This window comes from Perca flavescens, chromosome 14 (assembly GCF_004354835.1).
Source record: "Perca flavescens isolate YP-PL-M2 chromosome 14, PFLA_1.0, whole genome shotgun sequence".
Taxonomy (NCBI): domain Eukaryota; kingdom Metazoa; phylum Chordata; class Actinopteri; order Perciformes; family Percidae; genus Perca; species Perca flavescens.
In genome coordinates, this window is record NC_041344.1 from 22955790 (window position 1) to 22982051 (window position 26262).

The window sequence follows — 26262 nt, forward strand, 5'->3', positions numbered from 1 at the left end:
CTTTTAACTTGCTATTGAGGTGGTAGTGGCCATTGGTCCACTGTGCTGCTTTCCATTACTACGACTTCTGACTCTTTTATGTATTGTACTATACTTCATGGATTTGAACTCTGTACCTTCTGGCTGTAAGGTAACAGTGCTAACCATTGGGCCATTGTTTTGCTTTCTTATTTTGGGAGGTTTTTGTGACTTTTTTCAAAATGCTATACTATGGCTTTTTTGTGCCTTTTTTCGACATTCTATTGAGCAACAGTGGTAACCATTGGGCCACTGTGCTGCTTTCCTTTACTATGACTTTTTTCGACATACTATACTATGACATTTTTTCAAAATTTTCGACATGCTATACTATGACATTTTTTCGACATGCTATACTATGATGTTTTTGTGACCTTTTTCGCCATACTATTGATGCAGTAGTTCTAACCATTGGGCCACTGTACTGCTTTCCTTTACTATGACTTTTTTCGACATACTATACTATGACATTTTTTCAAAATGTTAGACATGCTATACTATGACATTTTTTCAACATGCTATTAAGGCAGTAGTCCTAACCATTGGGCCACTGTGCTGCTTTCCATTACTATGACTTTTTTCGACATACTATACTATGGCTTTTTTTTTTAAACTTTCAACGTGCTATTGAGGCGGTAGTGCTAACCATTGGGCCACTGTGCTACTTTCCTTTACTATGACTGTTTTCGACATACTATACATTGACTTTTTTTCAAAATTTTCTACAGACTATACTATGACTTTTTTTCGACATACTATACTATGGCTTTTTTTCTGCCTTTTTTCTACATACTACTGAGGCAACAGTGCTTACCATTGGGCCACTGTGTTGCTTTCCTTTACTATGACTTTTTTCGACATACTATACTATGACATTTTTTCAAAATTTTTGACATGCTATTGGGCCACTGTGCTGCTTTCAATTACTATGATTTGTGACTCTTTTATGTATTGACATACTATACTATGACTTTTTTTCGACATACTATATTTTTTTAAATTCAACGTGCTATTGAGGCGGTAGTGGCCATTGGGCCACTGTGCTGCTTTCCATTACTATGACTTGTTTCGACATACTATACTATGGCTTTTTTGTGCCTTTTTTCGACATACTATTGAGGCAACAGTGCTAACCATTTTTTATAGCATTTTTTCAACATACTATACTATGACATTTAAAAAAAAAATTCGACATGCTATACTATGACATTTTTTCGACATGCTATACTATGATGTTTTTGTGACCTTTTTCGCCATACTATTGATGCAGTAGTGCTAACCATTGGGCCACTGTGCTCCTTTCCTTTACTATGACTGTTTTCGACATACTATACATTGACATTTTTTCAAAATTTTCGACATGCTATACTATGACTTTTTAAAAAAAAACTTTTAACGTGCTATTGAGGCGGTAGTGGCCATTGGGCCACTGTGCTGCTTTCAATTACTATGATTTGTGACTCTTTTATGTATTGTACTATACTTCATGGATTTGAACCCTGTACCTTCTGGCTGTAAGGTAACAGTGCTAACCATTGGGCCATCGTGTTGCTTTCTTGTTCTGGGACGTTTTTGTGACTTTTTTCAAAATGCTATACTATGGCTTTTTTGTGCTATTTTTCGACATCCTATTGAGGCAACAGTGCTAACCATTGGGCCACTGTGCTGCTTTCCTTTACTATGACTTTTTTTCGACATACTATACTATGACATTTTTCAAAATTTTAGACATGCTATACTATGACATTTTTTCGACATGCTATACTATGATGTTTTTGTGACCTTTTTCGCCATACTTTTGATGCAGTAGTGCTAACCATTGGGCCACTGTGCTCCTTTCCTTTACTATGACTGTTTTCGACATACTATACATTGACATTTTTTCAAAATTTTCGACATGCTATACTATGACTTTTTTTCGACATGCTATACAATGGCTTTTTTGTGCCTTTTTTTGACATACTATTGAGGCAACAGTGCTAACCATTGGGCCACTGTACTGCTTTCCTTTACTATGACTTTTTTCGACATACTATACTATGACATTTTTTCCAAATGTTAGACATGCTATACTATGACATTTTTTCGACATGCTATACTATGGCTTTTTTGTGCCTTTTTTCGACATACTATTGAGGCAACACTGCTAACCATTGGGCCACTGTGCTGTTTTCCTTTACTATGACTTTTTTTGACATATTATACTATGACATTTTTTCAAAATTTTAGACATGGTATACTATGACATTTTTTTAACATGCTATACTATGATGTTTTTGTGACCTTTTTCACCATACTATTGATGCAGTAGTGCTAACCATTGGGCCACTGTACTGCTTTCCTTTACTATGACTTTTTTCGACATACTATACTATGACATTTTTTCAAAATTTTCGACATACTATACTATGACTTTTTTTAGACATACTATACTATGGCTTTTTTTGTGCCTTTTTCAACATATTATTGAGGCAACATTGCTAACCATTGGGCCACTGTGCTGCTTTCCTTTACTATGACTGTTTTTCAACATACTATACACTGACTTTTTTTTTTTCAAAGTTTTCAACATGCTATACTATGACATTTTTTTCGACATGCTATACTATGGCTTTTTTTTAAAAACTTTCAATGTGCTATTGAGGCGGTGAAAAGTAACCATTGGGCCACTGTGCTACTTTCCTTTACTATGACTGATTTCGACATACTATACATTGACTTTTTTTCAAAATCTTCTACATACTATACTATGACTTTTTTTCGACATACTATACTATGGCTTTTTTTCTGCCTTTTTTCGACATACTATTGAGGCAACAGTGCTAACCATTGGGCCACTGTGCTGCTTTCCTTTACTATGACTTTTTTCGACATACTATACTATGACATTTTTTTCAAAATTTTCGACATGCTATACTATGACATTTTTTTAACATGCTATACTATGATGTTTTTGTGACCTTTTTCGCCATACTATTGATGCAGTAGTGCTAACCATTGGGCCACTGTACTGCTTTCCTTTACTCTGACTTTTTTCGACATACTATACTATGACATTTTTTCAAAATTTTCGACATACTATACTATGACTTTTTTTTCGACATACTATACTATGGCTTTTTTGTGCCTTTTTTCAACATACTATTGAGGCAACATTGCTAACTATTGGGCCACTGTGCTGCTTTCCTTTACTATGACTGTTTTCAACATACTATACACTGACTTTTTTTCAAAAGTTTTCAACATGCTATACTATGACATTTTTTCGACATGCTATACTATGGCTTTTTAAAAAAAAACTTTTAACTTGCTATTGAGGCGGTAGTGGCCATTGGGCCATTGTGCTGCTTTCAATTATTATGATTTGTGACTCTTTTATGTATTGTACTACACTTCATGGATTTGAACCCTATACCTTCTGGCTGTAAGGTAACAGTGCTAACCATTGGGCCATCGTGTTGCTTTCTTGTTCTGGGGCGTTTTTGACTTTTTTTTCAAAATGCTATACTATGGCTTTTTGTGCTATTTTTTCGACATCCTATTGAGGCAACAGTGCTAACCATTGGGCCACTGTGCTGCTTTCCTTTACTCTGACTTTTTTCAACATACTATACTATGACATTTAAAAAAAAATTTCGACATGCTATACTATGACATTTTTTTTTTACATGCTATACTATGATTTTTTTGTGACTTTTTCGACATACTATTGATGCAGTAGTGCTAACCATTGGGCCACTGTGCTCCTTTCCTTTACTATGACTGTTTTCGACATACTATACATTGACATTTTTTCAAAATTTTCGACATGCTATACTATGACTTTTTTTCGACATGCTATAGAATGGCTTTTTGTGCCTTTTTCGACATACTATTGAGGGCAACAGTGCTAACCATTGGGCCACTGTGCTGTTTTCCATTATTATGACTTTTTTCGACATACTATACTATGACTTTTTTTTTTTTCAAAAGTTTTCAACATGCTATACTATGACATTTTTTTAAAGCGACATGCTATACTATGGTTTCTTTAAAAAAAAAAAACTTTTACGTGCTATTGAGGCGGTGGTGCTAACCATTGGGCCACTGTGCTGCTTTCCTTTACTATGACTGTTTTTCGACATACTATACATTGACATTTTTTCAAAATTTTCGACATGCTATACTATGACTTTTTTTTTGACATACTATACAATGGCTTTTTGTGCCTTTTTCGACATACTATTGAGGCAACAGTGCTAACCATTGGGCCACTGTGCTGCTTTCCATTATTATGACTTTTTTCAACATACTATACACTGACTTTTTTTCAAAAGTTTTCAACATGCTATACTATGACATTTTTTCGACATGCTATACTATGGCATTTTTTAAAAACTTTCAATGTGCTATTGAGGCGGTAGTGCTAACCATTGGGCCACTGTGCTACTTTCCTTTACTATGACTGATTTCGACATACTATACATTGACTTTTTTTCAAATTTTCTACATACTATACTATGACTTTTTTTCAACATACTATACTATGGCTTTTTTTCTGCCTTTTTTCGACATACTATTGAGGCAACAGTGCTAACCATTGGGCCACTGTGCTGCTTTCCTTTACTATGACTTTTTTCGACATACTATACTATGACTTTTTTTCAAAATTTTTCGACATGCTATACTATGACATTTTTTTAACATGCTATACTATGATGTTTTTGTGACCTTTTTCGCCATACTATTGATGCAGTAGTGCTAACCATTGGGCCACTGTACTGCTTTCCTTTACTCTGACTTTTTTCGACATACTATACTATGACATTTTTTCAAAATTTTCGACATACTATACTATGACTTTTTTTCGACATACTATACTATGGCTTTTTTGTGCCTTTTTTCAACATACTATTGAGGCAACATTGCTAACCATTGGGCCACTGTGCTGCTTTCCTTTACTATGACTGTTTTCAACATACTATACACTGACTTTTTTTCAAAAGTTTTCAACATGCTATACTATGACATTTTTTCGACATGCTATACTATGGCTTTTTAAAAAAAAACTTTTAACTTGCTATTGAGGCGGTAGTGGCCATTGGGCCACTGTGCTGCTTTCAATTACTATGATTTGTGACTCTTTTATGTATTGTACTATACTTCATGGATTTGAACCCTGTACCTTCTGGCTGTAAGGTAACAGTGCTAACCATTGGGCCATCGTGTTGCTTTCTTGTTCTGGGACGTTTTTGTGACTTTTTTCAAAATGCTATACTATGGCTTTTTTGTGCTATTTTTCGACATCCTATTGAGGCAACAGTGCTAACCATTGGGCCACTGTGCTGCTTTCCTTTACTCTGACTTTTTTCAACATACTATATACTATGACATTTAAAAAAAAATTCCGACATGCTATACTATGACATTTTTTCGACATGCTATACTATGATTTTTTTGTGACTTTTTTCGACATATTATTGATGCAGTAGTGTTAACCATTGGGCCACTGTGCTCCTTTCCTTTACTATGACTGTTTTCAACATACTATACATTGACATTTTTTCAAAATTTTCGACAAGCTATACTATGACTTTTTTTCGACATACTATACAATGGCTTTTTTGTGCCTTTTTTCGACATACTATTGAGGCAACAGTGCTAACCATTGGGCCACTGTGCTGTTTTCCATTATTATGACTTTTTTCGACATACTATACTATGACTTTTTTTTTTCAAAGTTTTCAACATGCTATACTATGACATTTTTTCGACATGCTATACTATGGTTTCTTTAAAAAAAACTTTTAACGTACTATTGAGGCGGTAGTGCTAACCATTGGGCCACTGTGCTGCTTTCCTTTACTATGACTGTTTTCGACATACTATACATTGACATTTTTTCAAAATTTTCGACATGCTATACTATGACTTTTTTTCGACATACTATACAATGGCTTTTTTGTGCCTTTTTTCGACATACTATTGAGGCAACAGTGCTAACCATTGGGCCACTGTGCTGCTTTCCATTATTATGACTTTTTTCAACATACTATACACTGACTTTTTTTCAAAAGTTTTCAACATGCTATACTATGACATTTTTTCGACATGCTATACTATGGCATTTTTAAAAAAACTTTCAATGTGCTATTGAGGCGGTAGTGCTAACCATTGGGCCACTGTGCTACTTTCCTTTACTATGACTGATTTCGACATACTATACATTGACTTTTTTTCAAAATTTTCTACATACTATACTATGACTTTTTTTCAACATACTATACTATGGCTTTTTTTCTGCCTTTTTTCGACATACTATTGAGGCAACAGTGCTAACCATTGGGCCACTGTGCTGCTTTCCTTTACTATGACTTTTTTCGACATACTATACTATGACATTTTTTCAAAATTTTCGACATGCTATACTATGACATTTTTTTAACATGCTATACTATGATGTTTTTGTGACCTTTTTCGCCATACTATTGATGCAGTAGTGCTAACCATTGGGCCACTGTACTGCTTTCCTTTACTCTGACTTTTTTCGACATACTATACTATGACATTTTTTCAAAATTTTCGACATACTATACTATGACTTTTTTTCGACATACTATACTATGGCTTTTTTGTGCCTTTTTTCAACATACTATTGAGGCAACATTGCTAACCATTGGGCCACTGTGCTGCTTTCCTTTACTATGACTGTTTTCAACATACTATACACTGACTTTTTTTCAAAAGTTTTCAACATGCTATACTATGACATTTTTTCGACATGCTATACTATGGCTTTTTAAAAAAAAACTTTTAACTTGCTATTGAGGCGGTAGTGGCCATTGGGCCACTGTGCTGCTTTCAATTACTATGATTTGTGACTCTTTTATGTATTGTACTATACTTCATGGATTTGAACCCTGTACCTTCTGGCTGTAAGGTAACAGTGCTAACCATTGGGCCATCGTGTTGCTTTCTTGTTCTGGGGCGTTTTTTTGTGACTTTTTCAAAATGCTATACTATGGCTTTTTTGTGCTATTTTTCGACATCCTATTGAGGCAACAGTGCTAACCATTGGGCCACTGTGCTGCTTTCCTTTACTCTGACTTTTTTCAACATACTATATACTATGACATTTAAAAAAAAATTCCGACATGCTATACTATGACATTTTTTTCGACATGCTATACTATGATTTTTTGTGACTTTTTTTTCGACATATTATTGATGCAGTAGTGTTAACCATTGGGCCACTGTGCTCCTTTCCTTTACTATGACTGTTTTCAACATACTATACATTGACATTTTTTCAAAATTTTCGACAAGCTATACTATGACTTTTTTTCGACATACTATACAATGGCTTTTTTGTGCCTTTTTTCGACATACTATTGAGGCAACAGTGCTAACCATTGGGCCACTGTGCTGTTTTCCATTATTATGACTTTTTTTTAGACATACTATACTATGACTTTTTTTCAAAAGTTTTCAACATGCTATACTATGACATTTTTTCGACATGCTATACTATGGTTTCTTTAAAAAAAAACTTTTAACGTACTATTGAGGCGGTAGTGCTAACCATTGGGCCACTGTGCTGCTTTCCTTTACTATGACTGTTTTCGACATACTATACATTGACATTTTTCAAAATTTTCGACATGCTATACTATGACTTTTTTTTTCGACATACTATACAATGGCTTTTTGTGCCTTTTTCGACATACTATTGAGGCAACAGTGCTAACCATTGGGCCACTGTGCTGCTTTCCATTATTATGACTTTTTTCGACATACTATACTATGACTTTTTTTCAAAAGTTTTCAACATGCTATACTATGACATTTTTTCGACATGCTATACTATGGTTTCTTTAAAAAAAACTTTTAACGTGCTATTGAGGCGGTAGTGCTAACCATTGGGCCACTGTGCTGCTTCCCTTTACTATGACTGTTTTCGACATACTATACATTGACATTTTTTCAAAATTTTAGACATGCTATACTATGACATTTTTTCGACATGCTATACTATGGCTTTTTTTTTTAAAAACTTTTAATGTGCTATTGAGGTGGTAGTGGCCATTGGTCCACTGTGCTGCTTTCCATTACTTCGACTTCTGACTCTTTTTATGTTTGATTGTACTATACTTCATGGATTTGAACTCTGTACCTTCTGGCTGTAAGGTAACAGTGCTAACCATTGGGCCATTGTTTTGCTTTTCTTTTTTTCGAGGTTTTTATGACTTTTTCAAAATTTTTTGCTATTTTATGATGTTTTTGTGACTTTTTCAAAATGCTATACTATGGTAACCATTTTGTGCTGCTTTTTCGACATTCTATGACTTTTTTAATACAGTTTTTCTAACCATTATGACATTTTTTCAACTTTTGCTTTCTTTTATTTTTTTTTCGACATGCTATACTATGACATTTTTTGGCTTTTTCGTGCTATACTATGCAGTATTCTAACCATTGGGCCACTGTACTTTTTTCAACATACTATGACCATTTGTGGGCCACTGTTTTTTTGACAACTATGACTGTTTTCAAAATGTTATACTTCTTTTTTCAAAATTTAGACATTATACTATGACATTTTTTTTCATGCTATACTATGATTTTTTTGTGAAAAAACTTTCCATACTATTAACAGTTTTTAACCATTGGGCCAAATGTTGCATTCTATACTATGACTTTTTTTTCAAAATGACATGCTATACTATGGCTTTTTTTTAAACTTTCAACTGCTATTGAAAACTTTCAACATGCTATTAAGTGCTAACCATTGGGCCACTGTGCTGCTTTCCATTACTATGACTTTTTTCGACATACTATACTATGACTTTTTTTTAAACTTTCATTTTGAGGCGGTGGTGCTAACCATTGACCACTGTGCTATTTCCTTTACTATGACTGTTTTTTACTATACATTGACTTTTTTTCAAATTTTCTACAGACTATACTTTTTTTCTGCCTATTTTGGCTTTTTTTGCCTTTTTCTACATACTACCCTAGGCAACAGTGCTTACCATTGGGCCACTGTGTTGCTTTCCTTTACTATGACTTTTTCGACATACTATACTATGACATTTTTTCAAAATTTTGACATGCTATTGGGCCACTGTGCTGCTTTCAATTACTATGATTTGTGACTCTTTTATGTATTGACATACTATGACTTTTTTATACTGACTTTTTTTTTTAGACATATTTTTTTAAATTCAACGTGCTATTGGCGGTGGTAGTGGCCATTGGGCCACTGTGCTGCTTTCCATTACTATGACTTGTTTCGACATACTATACTATGGCTTTTTTGTGCCTTTTTTCGACATACTATTGAGGCAACAGTGCTAACCATTTTTTATAGTATTTTTTCAACATACTATACTATGACATTTAAAAAAAAAAATTCGACATGCTATACTATGACATTTTTTTCGACATGCTATACTATGATGTTTTTGTGACCTTTTCGCCATACTATTGATGCAGTAGTGCTAACCATTGGGCCACTGTGCTCCTTTCCTTTACTATGACTGTTTTTCGACATACTATACATTGACATTTTTTCAAAATTTTCGACATGCTATACTATGACTTTTTAAAAAAAACTTTTAACGTGCTATTGGGGCGGTGGTGGCCATTGGGCCACTGTGCTGCTTTCAATTACTATGATTTGTGACTCTTTTATGTATTGTACTATACTTCATGGATTTGAACCCTGTACCTTCTGGCTGTAAGGTAACAGTGCTAACCATTGGGCCATCGTGTTGCTTTCTTGTTCTGGGACGTTTTTGTGACTTTTTCAAAATGCTATACTATGGCTTTTTTTGTGCTATTTTTCGACATCCTATTGAGGCAACAGTGCTAACCATTGGGCCACTGTGCTGCTTTCCTTTACTATGACTTTTTTTTTTACATACTATACTATGACATTTTTCAACATTTTAGACATGCTATACTATGACATTTTTTTCGACATGCTATACTATGATGTTTTGTGACCTTTTTTTCGCCATACTTTTGATGCAGTAGTGCTAACCATTGGGCCACTGTGCTCCTTTCCTTTACTATGACTGTTTTTCGACATACTATACATTGACATTTTTTCAAAATTTTTCGACATGCTATACTATGACTTTTTTTTTTAGACATGCTATACAATGGCTTTTTGTGCCTTTTTTTGACATACTATTGAGGCAACAGTGCTAACCATTGGGCCACTGTACTGCTTTCCTTTACTATGACTTTTTTCGACATACTATACTATGACATTTTTTCCAAATGTTAGACATGCTATACTATGACATTTTTTCGACATGCTATACTATGGCTTTTTTGTGCCTTTTTTCGACATACTATTGAGGCAACAGTGCTAACCATTGGGCCACTGTGCTGCTTTCCATTATTATGACTTTTTTCGACATACTATACTATGACTTTTTTTCAAAAGTTTTCAACATGCTATACTATGACATTTTTTCGACATGCTATACTATGGTTTCTTTAAAAAAAACTTTTAACGTGCTATTGAGGCGGTAGTGCTAACCATTGGGCCACTGTGCTGCTTCCCTTTACTATGACTGTTTTCGACATACTATACATTGACATTTTTCAAAATTTTAGACATGCTATACTATGACATTTTTTCGACATGCTATACTATGGCTTTTTTTTTTTTAAAAACTTTTAATATGCTATTGAGGTGGTAGTGGCCATTGGTCCACTGTGCTGCTTTCCATTACTACGACTTCTGACTCTTTTATGTATTGTACTATACTTCATGGATTTGAACTCTGTACCTTCTGGCTGTAAGGTAACAGTGCTAACCATTGGGCCATTGTTTTGCTTTCTTATTTTGGGAGGTTTTTGTGACTTTTTTCAAAATGCTATACTATGGCTTTTTTGTGCCTTTTTTCGACATTCTATTGAGGCAACAGTGGTAACCATTGGGCCACTGTGCTGCTTTCCTTTACTATGACTTTTTTCGACATACTATACTATGACATTTTTTCAAAATTTTCGACATGCTATACTATGACATTTTTTCGACATGCTATACTATGATGTTTTTGTGACCTTTTTCGCCATACTATTGATGCAGTAGTTCTAACCATTGGGCCACTGTACTGCTTTCCTTTACTATGACTTTTTTCGACATACTATACTATGACATTTTTTCAAAATGTTAGACATGCTATACTATGACATTTTTTCGACATGCTATACTATGGCTTTTTTAAAAAAAACTTTCAACATGCTATTAAGGCAGTAGTCCTAACCATTGGGCCACTGTGCTGCTTTCCATTACTATGACTTTTTTCGACATACTATACTATGGTATGTTAGACATGCTATACTATGACATTTTTTCGACATGCTATACTATGATGTTTTTGTGACCTTTTTCGCCATACTTTTGATGCAGTAGTGCTAACCATTGGGCCACTGTGCTCCTTTCCTTTACTATGACTGTTTTCGACATACTATACATTGACATTTTTTCAAAATTTTCGACATGCTATACTATGACTTTTTTTCGACATGCTATACAATGGCTTTTTTGTGCCTTTTTTTGACATACTATTGAGGCAACAGTGCTAACCATTGGGCCACTGTACTGCTTTCCTTTACTATGACTTTTTTCGACATACTATACTATGACATTTTTTCCAAATGTTAGACATGCTATACTATGACATTTTTTCGACATGCTATACTATGGCTTTTTTGTGCCTTTTTTCGACATACTATTGAGGCAACACTGCTAACCATTGGGCCACTGTGCTGTTTTCCTTTACTATGACTTTTTTTGACATATTATACTATGACATTTTTTCAAAATTTTAGACATGGTATACTATGACATTTTTTTAACATGCTATACTATGATGTTTTTGTGACCTTTTTCACCATACTATTGATGCAGTAGTGCTAACCATTGGGCCACTGTACTGCTTTCCTTTACTATGACTTTTTTCGACATACTATACTATGACATTTTTTCAAAATTTTCGACATACTATACTATGACTTTTTTTCGACATACTATACTATGGCTTTTTTGTGCCTTTTTTCAACATATTATTGAGGCAACATTGCTAACCATTGGGCCACTGTGCTGCTTTCCTTTACTATGACTGTTTTCAACATACTATACACTGACTTTTTTTCAAAAGTTTTCAACATGCTATACTATGACATTTTTTCGACATGCTATACTATGGCTTTTTTTTAAAAAACTTTCAATGTGCTATTGAGGCGGTAGTGCTAACCATTGGGCCACTGTGCTACTTTCCTTTACTATGACTGATTTCGACATACTATACATTGACTTTTTTTCAAAATCTTCTACATACTATACTATGACTTTTTTTCGACATACTATACTATGGCTTTTTTTCTGCCTTTTTTCGACATACTATTGAGGCAACAGTGCTAACCATTGGGCCACTGTGCTGCTTTCCTTTACTATGACTTTTTTCGACATACTATACTATGACATTTTTTCAAAATTTTCGACATGCTATACTATGACATTTTTTTAACATGCTATACTATGATGTTTTTGTGACCTTTTTCGCCATACTATTGATGCAGTAGTGCTAACCATTGGGCCACTGTACTGCTTTCCTTTACTCTGACTTTTTTCGACATACTATACTATGACATTTTTTCAAAATTTTCGACATACTATACTATGACTTTTTTTCGACATACTATACTATGGATTTTTTGTGCCTTTTTTCAACATACTATTGAGGCAACATTGCTAACTATTGGGCCACTGTGCTGCTTTCCTTTACTATGACTGTTTTCAACATACTATACACTGACTTTTTTTCAAAAGTTTTCAACATGCTATACTATGACATTTTTTCGACATGCTATACTATGGCTTTTTAAAAAAAAACTTTTAACTTGCTATTGAGGCGGTAGTGGCCATTGGGCCACTGTGCTGCTTTCAATTATTATGATTTGTGACTCTTTTATTTGTACTACACTTCATGGATTTGAACCCTATACCTTCTGGCTGTAAGGTAACAGTGCTAACCATTGGGCCATCGTGTTGCTTTCTTGTTCTGGGACGTTTTTGTGACTTTTTTCAAAATGCTATACTATGGCTTTTTTGTGCTATTTTTCGACATCCTATTGAGGCAACAGTGCTAACCATTGGGCCACTGTGCTGCTTTCCTTTACTCTGACTTTTTTCAACATACTATACTATGACATTTAAAAAAAAATTTCGACATGCTATACTATGACATTTTTTCGACATGCTATACTATGATTTTTTTGTGACTTTTTTCGACATACTATTGATGCAGTAGTGCTAACCATTGGGCCACTGTGCTCCTTTCCTTTACTATGACTGTTTTCGACATACTATACATTGACATTTTTTCAAAATTTTCGACATGCTATACTATGACTTTTTTTCGACATGCTATAGAATGGCTTTTTTGTGCCTTTTTTCGACATACTATTGAGGCAACAGTGCTAACCATTGGGCCACTGTGCTGTTTTCCATTATTATGACTTTTTTCGACATACTATACTATGACTTTTTTTCAAAAGTTTTCAACATGCTATACTATGACATTTTTTCGACATGCTATACTATGGTTTCTTTAAAAAAAACTTTTAACGTGCTATTGAGGCGGTAGTGCTAACCATTGGGCCACTGTGCTGCTTTCCTTTACTATGACTGTTTTCGACATACTATACATTGACATTTTTTCAAAATTTTCGACATGCTATACTATGACTTTTTTTTCGACACTATACAATGGCTTTTTGTGCCTTTTTTCGACATACTATTGAGGCAACAGTGCTAACCATTGGGCCACTGTGCTGCTTTCCATTATTATGACTTTTTTCAACATACTATACACTGACTTTTTTTCAAAAGTTTTCAACATGCTATACTATGACATTTTTTCGACATGCTATACTATGGCATTTTTAAAAAAAACTTTCAATGTGCTATTGAGGCGGTAGTGCTAACCATTGGGCCACTGTGCTACTTTCCTTTACTATGACTGATTTCGACATACTATACATTGACTTTTTTTCAAAATTTTCTACATACTATACTATGACTTTTTTTCAACATACTATACTGTGGCTTTTTTTCTGCCTTTTTTCGACATACTATTGAGGCAACAGTGCTAACCATTGGGCCACTGTGCTGCTTTCCTTTACTATGACTTTTTTCGACATACTATACTATGACATTTTTTCAAAATTTTCGACATGCTATACTATGACATTTTTTTAACATGCTATACTATGATGTTTTTGTGACCTTTTTCGCCATACTATTGATGCAGTAGTGCTAACCATTGGGCCACTGTACTGCTTTCCTTTTACTCTGACTTTTTTCGACATACTATACTATGACATTTTTCAAAATTTTCGACATACTATACTATGACTTTTTTTTTCTCGACATACTATACTATGGCTTTTTGTGCCTTTTTTTTCAACATACTATTGAGGCAACATTGCTAACCATTGGGCCACTGTGCTGCTTTCCTTTACTATGACTGTTTTCAACATACTATACACTGACTTTTTTTTTCAAAAGTTTTCAACATGCTATACTATGACATTTTTTCGACATGCTATACTATGGCTTTTTAAAAAAAAACTTTTAACTTGCTATTGAGGCAGTAGTGGCCATTGGGCCACTGTGCTGCTTTCAATTACTATGATTTGTGACTCTTTTATGTATTGTACTATACTTCATGGATTTGAACCCTGTACCTTCTGGCTGTAAGGTAACAGTGCTAACCATTGGGCCATCGTGTTGCTTTCTTGTTCTGGGACGTTTTTGTGACTTTTTTCAAAATGCTATACTATGGCTTTTTTGTGCTATTTTTCGACATCCTATTGAGGCAACAGTGCTAACCATTGGGCCACTGTGCTGCTTTCCTTTACTCTGACTTTTTTCGACATACTATACTATGACATTTAAAAAAAAATTCCGACATGCTATACTATGACATTTTTTCGACATGCTATACTATGATTTTTTTGTGACTTTTTTCGACATATTATTGATGCAGTAGTGTTAACCATTGGGCCACTGTGCTCCTTTCCTTTACTATGACTGTTTTCAACATACTATACATTGACATTTTTTCAAAATTTTCGACAAGCTATACTATGACTTTTTTTCGACATACTATACAATGGCTTTTTTGTGCCTTTTTTCGACATACTATTGAGGCAACAGTGCTAACCATTGGGCCACTGTGCTGTTTTCCATTATTATGACTTTTTTCGACATACTATACTATGACTTTTTTTCAAAAGTTTTCAACATGCTATACTATGACATTTTTTCGACATGCTATACTATGGTTTCTTTAAAAAAAACTTTTAACGTACTATTGAGGCGGTAGTGCTAACCATTGGGCCACTGTGCTGCTTTCCTTTACTATGACTGTTTTCGACATACTATACATTGACATTTTTCAAAATTTTCGACATGCTATACTATGACTTTTTTCGACATACTATACAATGGCTTTTTTTGTGCCTTTTTCGACATACTATTGAGGCAACAGTGCTAACCATTGGGCCACTGTGCTGCTTTCCATTATTATGACTTTTTTCGACATACTATACTATGACTTTTTTTCAAAAGTTTTCAACATGCTATACTATGACATTTTTTCGACATGCTATACTATGGTTTCTTTAAAAAAACTTTTAACGTGCTATTGAGGCGGTAGTGCTAACCATTGGGCCACTGTGCTGCTTCCCTTTACTATGACTGTTTTCGACATACTATACATTGACATTTTTTCAAAATTTTAGACATGCTATACTATGACATTTTTTCGACATGCTATACTATGGCTTTTTTTTTTTAAAAACTTTTAATGTGCTATTGAGGTGGTAGTGGCCATTGGTCCACTGTGCTGCTTTCCATTACTACGACTTCTGACTCTTTTATGTATTGTACTATACTTCATGGATTTGAACTCTGTACCTTCTGGCTGTAAGGTAACAGTGCTAACAATTGGGCCATTGTTTTGCTTTCTTATTTTGGGAGGTTTTTGTGACTTTTTTCAAAATGCTATACTATGGCTTTTTTGTGCCTTTTTTCGACATTCTATTGAGGCAACAGTGGTAACCATTGGGCCACTGTGCTGCTTTCCTTTACTATGACTTTTTTCGACATACTATACTATGACATTTTTTCAAAATTTTAGACATGCTATACTATGACATTTTTTCGACATGCTATACTATGATGTTTTTGTGACCTTTTTCGCCATACTATTGATGCAGTAGTTCTAACCATTGGGCCACTGTACTGCTTTCCTTTACTATGACTTTTTTCGACATACTATACTATGACATTTTTTCAAAATGTTAGACATGCTATACTATGACATTTTTTCGACATGCTATACTATGGCTTTTTTTTAAAAAACTTTCAACATGCTATTAAGGCAGTAGTCCTAACCATTGGGCCACTGTGCTGCTTTCCTTTACTATGACATTTTTTCGACATGCTATACTATGGCTTTTTTGTGCCTTTTTTCGACATACTATTGAGGCAACACTGCTAACCATTGGGCCACTGTGCTGCTTTCCTTTACTATGACTGTTTTCAACATACTATACACTGACTTTTTTTCAAAAGTTTTCAACATGCTATACTATGACATTTTTTTGACATGCTATACTATGATGTTTTTGCGACCTTTTTCGCCATACTATTGATGTAGTAGTGCTGACCATTGGGCCACTGTACTGCTTTCCTTTACTATGACTTCTGACTCTTTTATGTATTGTACTATACTTCATGGATTTGAACTCTGTACCTTCTGGCTGTAAGGTAACAGTGCTAACCATTGGGCCACTGTGCTACTTTCCTTTACTATGACTGTTTTCGACATACTATACATTGACTTTTTTTCAAAATTTTCTACAGACTATACTATGACTTTTTTTCGACATACTATACTATGGCTTTTTTTCTGCCTTTTTTCTACATACTACTGAGGCAACAGTGCTTACCATTGGGCCACTGTGTTGCTTTCCTTTACTATGACTTTTTTCGACATACTATACTATGACATTTTTTCAAAATTTTTGACATGCTATTGGGCCACTGTGCTGCTTTCAATTACTATGATTTGTGACTCTTTTATGTATTGACATACTATACTATGACTTTTTTTCGACATACTATATTTTTTTAAATTCAACGTGCTATTGAGGCGGTAGTGGCCATTGGGCCACTGTGCTGCTTTCCATTACTATGACTTGTTTCGACATACTATACTATGGCTTTTTTGTGCCTTTTTTCGACATACTATTGAGGCAACAGTGCTAACCATTTTTTATAGTATTTTTTCAACATACTATACTATGACATTTAAAAAAAAATTTCGACATGCTATACTATGACATTTTTTCGACATGCTATACTATGATGTTTTTGTGACCTTTTTCGCCATACTATTGATGCAGTAGTGCTAACCATTGGGCCACTGTGCTCCTTTCCTTTACTATGACTGTTTTCGACATACTATACATTGACATTTTTTCAAAATTTTCGACATGCTATACTATGACTTTTTAAAAAAAAACTTTTAACGTGCTATTGAGGCGGTAGTGGCCATTGGGCCACTGTGCTGCTTTCAATTACTATGATTTGTGACTCTTTTATGTATTGTACTATACTTCATGGATTTGAACCCTGTACCTTCTGGCTGTAAGGTAACAGTGCTAACCATTGGGCCATCGTGTTGCTTTCTTGTTCTGGGACGTTTTTGTGACTTTTTTCAAAATGCTATACTATGGCTTTTTTGTGCTATTTTTCGACATCCTATTGAGGCAACAGTGCTAACCATTGGGCCACTGTGCTGCTTTCCTTTACTATGACTTTTTTCGACATACTATACTATGACATTTTTTCAAAATTTTAGACATGCTATACTATGACATTTTTTCGACATGCTATACTATGATTTTTTTTGTGACCTTTTTTCCCATACTACTATTGATGCAGTAGTGCTAACCATTGGGCCACTGTACTGCTTTCCTTTACTATGACTTTTTTCGACATACTATACTATGACATTTTTTCAAAATGTTAGACATGCTATACTATGACATTTTTTCGACATGCTATACTATGGCTTTTTTTAAAAAAACTTTCAACATGCTATTAAGGCAGTTGTCCTAACCATTGGGCCACTGTGCTGCTTTCCTTTACTATGACATTTTTTCGACATGCTATACTATGGCTTTTTTGTGCCTTTTTTCGACATACTATTGAGGCAACACTGTTAACCATTGGGCCACTGTGCTGCTTTCCTTTACTATGACTGTTTTCAACATACTATACACTGACTTTTTTTCAAAAGTTTTCAACATGCTATACTATGACATTTTTTCGACATGCTATACTATGATGTTTTTGCGACCTTTTTCGCCATACTATTGATGCAGTAGTGCTAACCATTGGGCCACTGTACTGCTTTCCTTTACTATGACTTTTTTCGACATACTATACTATGACATTTTTTCAAAATGTTAGACATGCTATACTATGACATTTTTTCGACATGCTATACTATGGCTTTTTTTAAAAAAACTTTCAACATGCTATTAAGGCAGTAGTCCTAACCATTGGGCCACTGTGCTGCTTTCCATTACTATGACTTTTTTCGACATACTATACTATGGCTTTTTTTTTTTTAACTTTCAACGTGCTATTGAGGCGGTAGTGCTAACCATTGGGCCACTGTGCTACTTTCCTTTACTATGACTGTTTTCGACATACTATACATTGACTTTTTTTCAAAATTTTCTACAGACTATACTATGACTTTTTTTCGACATACTATACTATGGCTTTTTTTCTGCCTTTTTTCTACATACTACTGAGGCAACAGTGCTTACCATTGGGCCACTGTGTTGCTTTCCTTTACTATGACTTTTTTCGACATACTATACTATGACATTTTTTCAAAATTTTTGACATGCTATTGGGCCACTGTGCTGCTTTCAATTACTATGATTTGTGACTCTTTTATGTATTGACATACTATACTATGACTTTTTTTCGACATACTATATTTTTTTAAATTCAACGTGCTATTGAGGCGGTAGTGGCCATTGGGCCACTGTGCTGCTTTCCATTACTATGACTTGTTTCGACATACTATACTATGGCTTTTTTGTGCCTTTTTTCGACATACTATTGAGGCAACAGTGCTAACCATTTTTTATAGTATTTTTTCAACATACTATACTATGACATTTAAAAAAAAATTTCGACATGCTATACTATGACATTTTTTCGACATGCTATACTATGATGTTTTTGTGACCTTTTTCGCCATACTATTGATGCAGTAGTGCTAACCATTGGGCCACTGTGCTCCTTTCCTTTACTATGACTGTTTTCGACATGCTATACTATGACTTTTTAAAAAAAAACTTTTAACGTGCTATTGAGGCGGTAGTGGCCATTGGGCCACTGTGCTGCTTTCAATTACTATGATTTGTGACTCTTTTATGTATTGTACTATACTTCATGGATTTGAACCCTGTACCTTCTGGCTGTAAGGTAACAGTGCTAACCATTGGGCCATCGTGTTGCTTTCTTGTTCTGGGACGTTTTTGTGACTTTTTTCAAAATGCTATACTATGGCTTTTTTGTGCTATTTTTCGACATCCTATTGAGGCAACAGTGCTAACCATTGGGCCACTGTGCTGCTTTCCTTTACTATGACTTTTTTCGACATACTATACTATGACATTTTTTCAAAATTTTAGACATGCTATACTATGACATTTTTTCGACATGCTATACTATGATGTTTTTGTGACCTTTTTCGCCATACTTTTGATGCAGTAGTGCTAACCATTGGGCCACTGTGCTCCTTTCCTTTACTATGACTGTTTTCGACATACTATACATTGACATTTTTTCAAAATTTTCGACATGCTATACTATGACTTTTTTTCGACATGCTATACAATGGCTTTTTTGTGCCTTTTTTTGACATACTATTGAGGCAACAGTGCTAACCATTGGGCCACTGTACTGCTTTCCTTTACTATGACTTTTTTCGACATACTATACTATGACATTTTTTCAAAATTTTAGACATGGTATACTATGACATTTTTTTAACATGCTATACTATGATGTTTTTGCGACCTTTTTCGCCATACTATTGATGCAGTAGTGCTAACCATTGGGCCACTGTACTGCTTTCCTTTACTATGACTTTCTTCGACATACTATACTATGACATTTTTTCAAAATTTTCGACATGCTATACTATGACATTTTTTCGACATGCTATACTATGGCTTTTTTTAAAAAAACTTTCAACATGCTATTAAGGCAGTAGTCCTAACCATTGGGCCACTGTGCTGCTTTCCATTACTATGACTTTTTTCGACATACTATACTATGGCTTTTTTTTTTAAAACTTTCAACGTGCTATTGAGGCGGTAGTGCTAACCATTGGGCCACTGTGCTACTTTCCTTTACTATGACTGTTTTCGACATACTATACATTGACTTTTTTTCAAAATTTTCTACAGACTATACTATGACTTTTTTTTGACATACTATACTATGGCTTTTTTTCTGCCTTTTTTCGACATACTACTGAGGCAACAGTGCTAACCATTGGGCCACTGTGTTGCTTTCCTTTACTATGACTTTTTTTGACATACTATACTATGACATTTTTTCAAAATTTTTGATATGCTATTGGGCAACTGTGCTGCTTTCCATTACTATGACTTGTGACTCTTTTATGTATTGTACTATACTTCATGGATTTGAACTCTGTACCTTCTGGCTGTAAGGTAACAGTGCTAACCATTGGGCCATCGTGTTGCTTTCTTATTCTGGGACGTTTTTGTGACTTTTTTCAAAATGCTATACTATGGCTTTTTTTGTGCCTTTTTTCGACATACTATTGACGCAACAGTGGTAACCATTGGGCCACTGTGCTGCTTTCCTTTACTATGACTTTTTTCGACATACTATACTATGACATTTTTTCAAAATTTTAGACATTCTATACTATGACATTTTTTCGACATGCTATACTATGATGTTTTTGTGACCTTTTTCGCCATACTATTGATGCAGTAGTGCTAACCATTGGGCCACTGTGCTCCTTTCCTTTACTATGACTGTTTTCGACATACTATACTATGACATTTTTTCAAAATTTTCGACATACTATACTATGACTTTTTTTCGACATACTATATTTTTTTAAATTCAACGTGCTATTGAGGCGGTAGTGGCCATTGGGCCACTGTGCTGCTTTCCATTACTATGACTTGTTTCGACATACTATACTATGGCTTTTTTGTGCCTTTTTTCGACATACTATTGAGGCAACAGTGCTAACCATTGGGCCACTGTGCTGCTTTCCTTTACTATGACTTTTTTCGACATACTATACTATGACATTTTTTCAAAATTTTCGACATGCTATACTATGACATTTTTTCGACATGCTATACTATGGCTTTTTAAAAAAAAACTTGTAACGTGCTATTGAGGCGGTAGTGGCCATTGGGCCACTGTGCTGCTTTCAATTACTATGATTTGTGACTCTTTTATGTATTGTACTATACTTCATGGATTTGAACCCTGTACCTTCTGGCTATAAGGTAACAGTGCTAACCATTGGGCCATCGTGTTGCTTTCTTGTTCTGGGACGTTTTTGTGACTTTTTTCAAAATGCTATACTATGGCTTTTTTGTGCTATTTTTCGACATCCTATTGAGGCAACAGTGCTAACCATTTGGCCACTGTGCTGCTTTCCTTTACTCTGACTTTTTTCAACATACTATACTATGACATTTAAAAAAAAATTTCGACATGCTATACTATGACATTTTTTCGACATGCTGTACTATAATTTTTTTATGACTTTTTTCGACATACTATTGATGCAGTAGTGCTAACCATTGGGCCACTGTGCTCCTTTCCTTTACTATGACGGTTTTCGACATACTATACATTGACATTTTTTCAAAATTTTCGACATGCTATACTATGACTTTTTTTCGACATGCTATACTATGGTTTCTTTAAAAAAAACTTTTAACGTGCTATTGAGGCGGTAGTGCTAACCATTGGGCCACTGTGCTGCTTTCCTTTACTATGACTGTTTTCGACATACTATACATTGACATTTTTTCAAAATTTTCGACATGCTATACTATGACTTTTTTTCGACATACTATACAATGGCTTTTTTGTGCCTTTTTTCGACATACTATTGAGGCAACAGTGCTAACCATTGGGCCACTGTGCTGCTTTCCATTATTATGACTTTTTTCGACATACTATACTATGACTTTTTTTCAAAAGTTTTCAACATGCTATACTATGACATTTTTTCGACATGCTATACTATGGTTTCTTTAAAAAAAACTTTTAACGTGCTATTGAGGCGGTAGTGCTAACCATTGGGCCACTGTGCTGCTTTCCTTTACTATGACTGTTTTCGACATACTATACATTGACATTTTTTCAAAATTTTCGACATGCTATACTATGACTTTTTTTCGACATACTATACAATGGCTTTTTTGTGCCTTTTTTCGACATACTATTGAGGCAACAGTGCTAACCATTGGGCCACTGTGCTGCTTTCCATTATTATGACTTTTTTCGACATACTATACTATGACTTTTTTTCAAAAGTTTTCAACATGCTATACTATGACATTTTTTCGATATGCTATACTATGGTTTCTTTAAAAAAAACTTTTAACGTGCTATTGAGGCTGTAGTGCTAACCATTGGGCCACTGTGCTGCTTCCCTTTACTATGACTGTTTTCGACATACTATACATTGACATTTTTTCAAAATTTTAGACATGCTATACTATGACATTTTTTTTGACATACTATACTATGACTTTTTTTCAAAAATGTTCAACTTTCAACATTTTCAACTATGATGTTTTTTCGACATACTACTGTGACATTTTTTCAAAATTTTCAACATGCTATACTATTACATTTTTTCGACATGCTATACTATGGCTTTTTTGTGACTTCTTTCAACATGCTATTGAGGCAACAGTGCTAACCATTGGGCCACTGTGCTGCTTTCCATTACTATGACTTGTTACTTTTTTTTTTCTATATTGTACTATACTTCATGGATTCGAACCCTGTACCTTCTTTCTGGTAGGAAACAGTGCTAAGCATTGGGCCACTGTGCTGCTTTTCTATACTATGACATTTTTATAACATACTATATTATGACACATTTCATGACATTTTATATGGCATAATATGACTCTACTGTGTGTATTGTTCATGACATTTTATGGCATACTATACTATGTCGTTTAAATGACTTTCTATGACATTTTTTATAACATACCATACTATGACTATTTATTCAGTCTCTAAGCTACATGACTGACATTTTCATTTATCTAAGACCTGTGTGCATGTGTGTCTGTCTCCAAGGGTGAACCAGGGGCTGCAGGCCAGAAGGGTTCCCCAGGGGAGAGAGGTAGGCCAGGGCCCCCCGGCGGTGGAGGTTACCACTCCAAGGATGCACAGCCCATGATCGGCCCGGTCGGACCAAGAGGAGAGAGGGGAAGCCCAGGGTCAGAGGGCCCACCCGGACTCCCTGGAACTCCAGGGTCGCCAGGAAATGATGTGAGATACAGTTTCATTACACTTATAGCCATGTGGCTTAATTATTTATTTATTTACACTTTTTTTTACATCCAAATCATGCAATATCAAGCTTAGAAGAGGTAATGACACAGTACAGTGTCTGGAGGCGCTCACAAGCTCCATCTGCACTTTTTAATAATGAATGTTTTAATTATGTTCCTTGATTAATGTTTGCCCTTTTGTTTTTCTCTTAATTTCTCTATTCTTAAACAGGCTGTAGTCAATTATGATGAAGTCAAGAACTTCATCCGCCAGCAGGTCATCAAGATCTTTGATGGTGAGCACATGTGCATTGTTAGGTGAATATTTACTGCGTATAATGCTGCAGTTCTTCGTCTAGAGCAAAATCTTTTCTTCAGAGAATTATTCCATTTCTCCTCCGGGACACCTCTGCTATTGCTACTGTGAAATCCTTCTTTGTTCTTGCACATTTCCCCTCCCCAGAGAGAATGGCCTACTACATGTCTCGCATGCAGATGCCAGTAGAGATGGTGGCATCCCCAGGTCGGCCTGGGCCGCCTGGCAAAGACGGAACTCCAGGTAGTCCTGGGAACCCAGGTGCACCTGGAAACCCGGGACAGATGGGCAGACAAGGCCGGCCAGGAATCACAGGCCCCCCTGGTGAGCCATCAGTTTTACCAGTAATACTTTCAGCACCATGACAAGTGTCTTCATTAGCTAACTGTAAACAGTTTATCTGTCATGTTGTCAAAATATGTGTGTCTCTTTCTGTAGGACCACGAGGACCACATGGAGAAAAAGGAGATAAGGGTGTTGGAGAGATGGGAGATGTAGGACCTCCAGGAGCACCAGGTAATGTACCCCACTGGTCCATGGATCAGTAAGTAGAGAGATGGCAGCCATATTGTGTGTCAGCCTTACTTAAAGCCATAGCTAACAGTTAGCAACGTTTGGCACATTTCACCATGTGTATCGACAAAGAAAGTTTCTGCGTTTTAGTTAAGACATTCAAATTGTTATGTTAGTTACAGTAAATCCCTTCTCCTGTCAAATTTTGTTGAAGTACTTACAAACCCCAATTCCAATGAAGTTTTACATTGTGTAAAACGTAAATCGAATACAATGATTTGCAAATCCTTTTCAACCTATATTCAATTGAATACACAACAAAGACAAGATATTTAATGTTCAAACTGATAAACGTTGTTTTTTTGCAAAGATTCACTTGTTTTGAATTTGATGCCTGCAACACATTCCAAAAAAGCTGGGGCAGGGGCATGTTTACCACTGTGTTACATCACCTTTTCTATTAATAACACTCAATAAGCATTTGTGAACTGAGGACATTATTGTTGAAGTTATGTAGGTGAAATTCTTTACCATTCTTGCTTGATGTATGACTTCAGTTGCTCCACAGTCCTGGATCTCCGTTGTCGTATTTTGCACTTCATAATGCGCCACACATTTTCAATGGGAGACAGGTCTGGACTGCAGGCAGGCCCGTCTAGTACCCACACTCTTTTACTACAAAGCCACGCTGTTGTAACACGTGCAGAACAGGCTTAGCATTGTCTTGCTGAAATTAGCAGGGACATCCCTGAAAAAAACTTTGCTTGGATGGCAGCATATGTTGCTCCAAAACTGTCTGTATGTACCTTTTTAGCATTAATGGTGCCTTCACAGATGTGATGCCATGGGCACTAACACACCCCCAAACCATCACAGATGCTGGATGCAATCTGGATGGTCCTTTTCTTCTTTGGCCCAGAGGACATGACGTCCATGAAATTCCTTGCAATTGTACGTTGAGAAACATTGTTCTTAAACTGTTGGACTATTTGCTCACGCAGTTGTTTACAAAGTGGTGAAACTCGCCCCATCTTTGCTTTACAAACGAGTGAGGCTTTTGGGGATGCTCCTTTTATACCCAATCATGACCATTGAACCTGTTCACCTGTGGAATGTTCCAAACAGGTGTTTTTTGAGCATGCCTCAACTTCCCAGTCTTTTGTTGCCGCTGTCCCAGCTTTTTTGGAACATGTTGCATTTTGCATCAAATTCAAAACGAGTGAATATTTGCAAAAAACAATAGATGAACAATAAATAAAGTTTATCAGTTTGAACATTAAATATCTTGTCGTTGTAGTGTATTCAGTTGAATATAGGCTGAAAAGGATTTGCAAATCATTATATTCTGTTATTATTTACGTATACAACGTCCCAACTTCATTGGAATTGGGGTTTGTACATCTGCAACAGTCTTCCACTAGAAATTCAAGCTACACCTGATGCTAAACCCTTCTGTGAGAATTGCTGTCATCACATAAATGATGCTAATTACTAAGTTTGCATTTATTGTTGATTAGTAAATTACCAGCATGGTGAAAGTAATGTTGGGTCATTCTTAAATTGTCTTAATTAAAGTCACTAAAATTACATACTAATTCATACCACCCAAATCAACATCTGACCATCCTTAATCGTCATGGAGTTGAGATAGCTTTGGCTAAATTAGCGAATTAGCATCTGCAGTCAATTTGTTATATGTTTATTTATTTTGGGTTGAAGAAGCAACCATG

At 35.2% G+C, this 26262-nt stretch overlaps 1 protein-coding gene across 3 annotated transcripts in view; it reads left to right on the forward strand.

Moving 5' to 3' along the window:
* col16a1 (collagen, type XVI, alpha 1) overlaps nt 1–26262 on the forward strand; it is a 113239-nt gene that overhangs the window by 85143 nt on the left and 1834 nt on the right. For all 3 annotated transcript variants that reach the window (XM_028596719.1, XM_028596722.1, XM_028596720.1), the window contains 4 exons: nt 23507–23701; nt 23936–23999; nt 24167–24343; nt 24458–24535. In XM_028596719.1, the coding sequence (XP_028452520.1) occupies nt 23507–23701; nt 23936–23999; nt 24167–24343; nt 24458–24535 (514 nt within the window). The remainder of the gene's footprint in view (nt 1–23506; nt 23702–23935; nt 24000–24166; nt 24344–24457; nt 24536–26262) is intronic.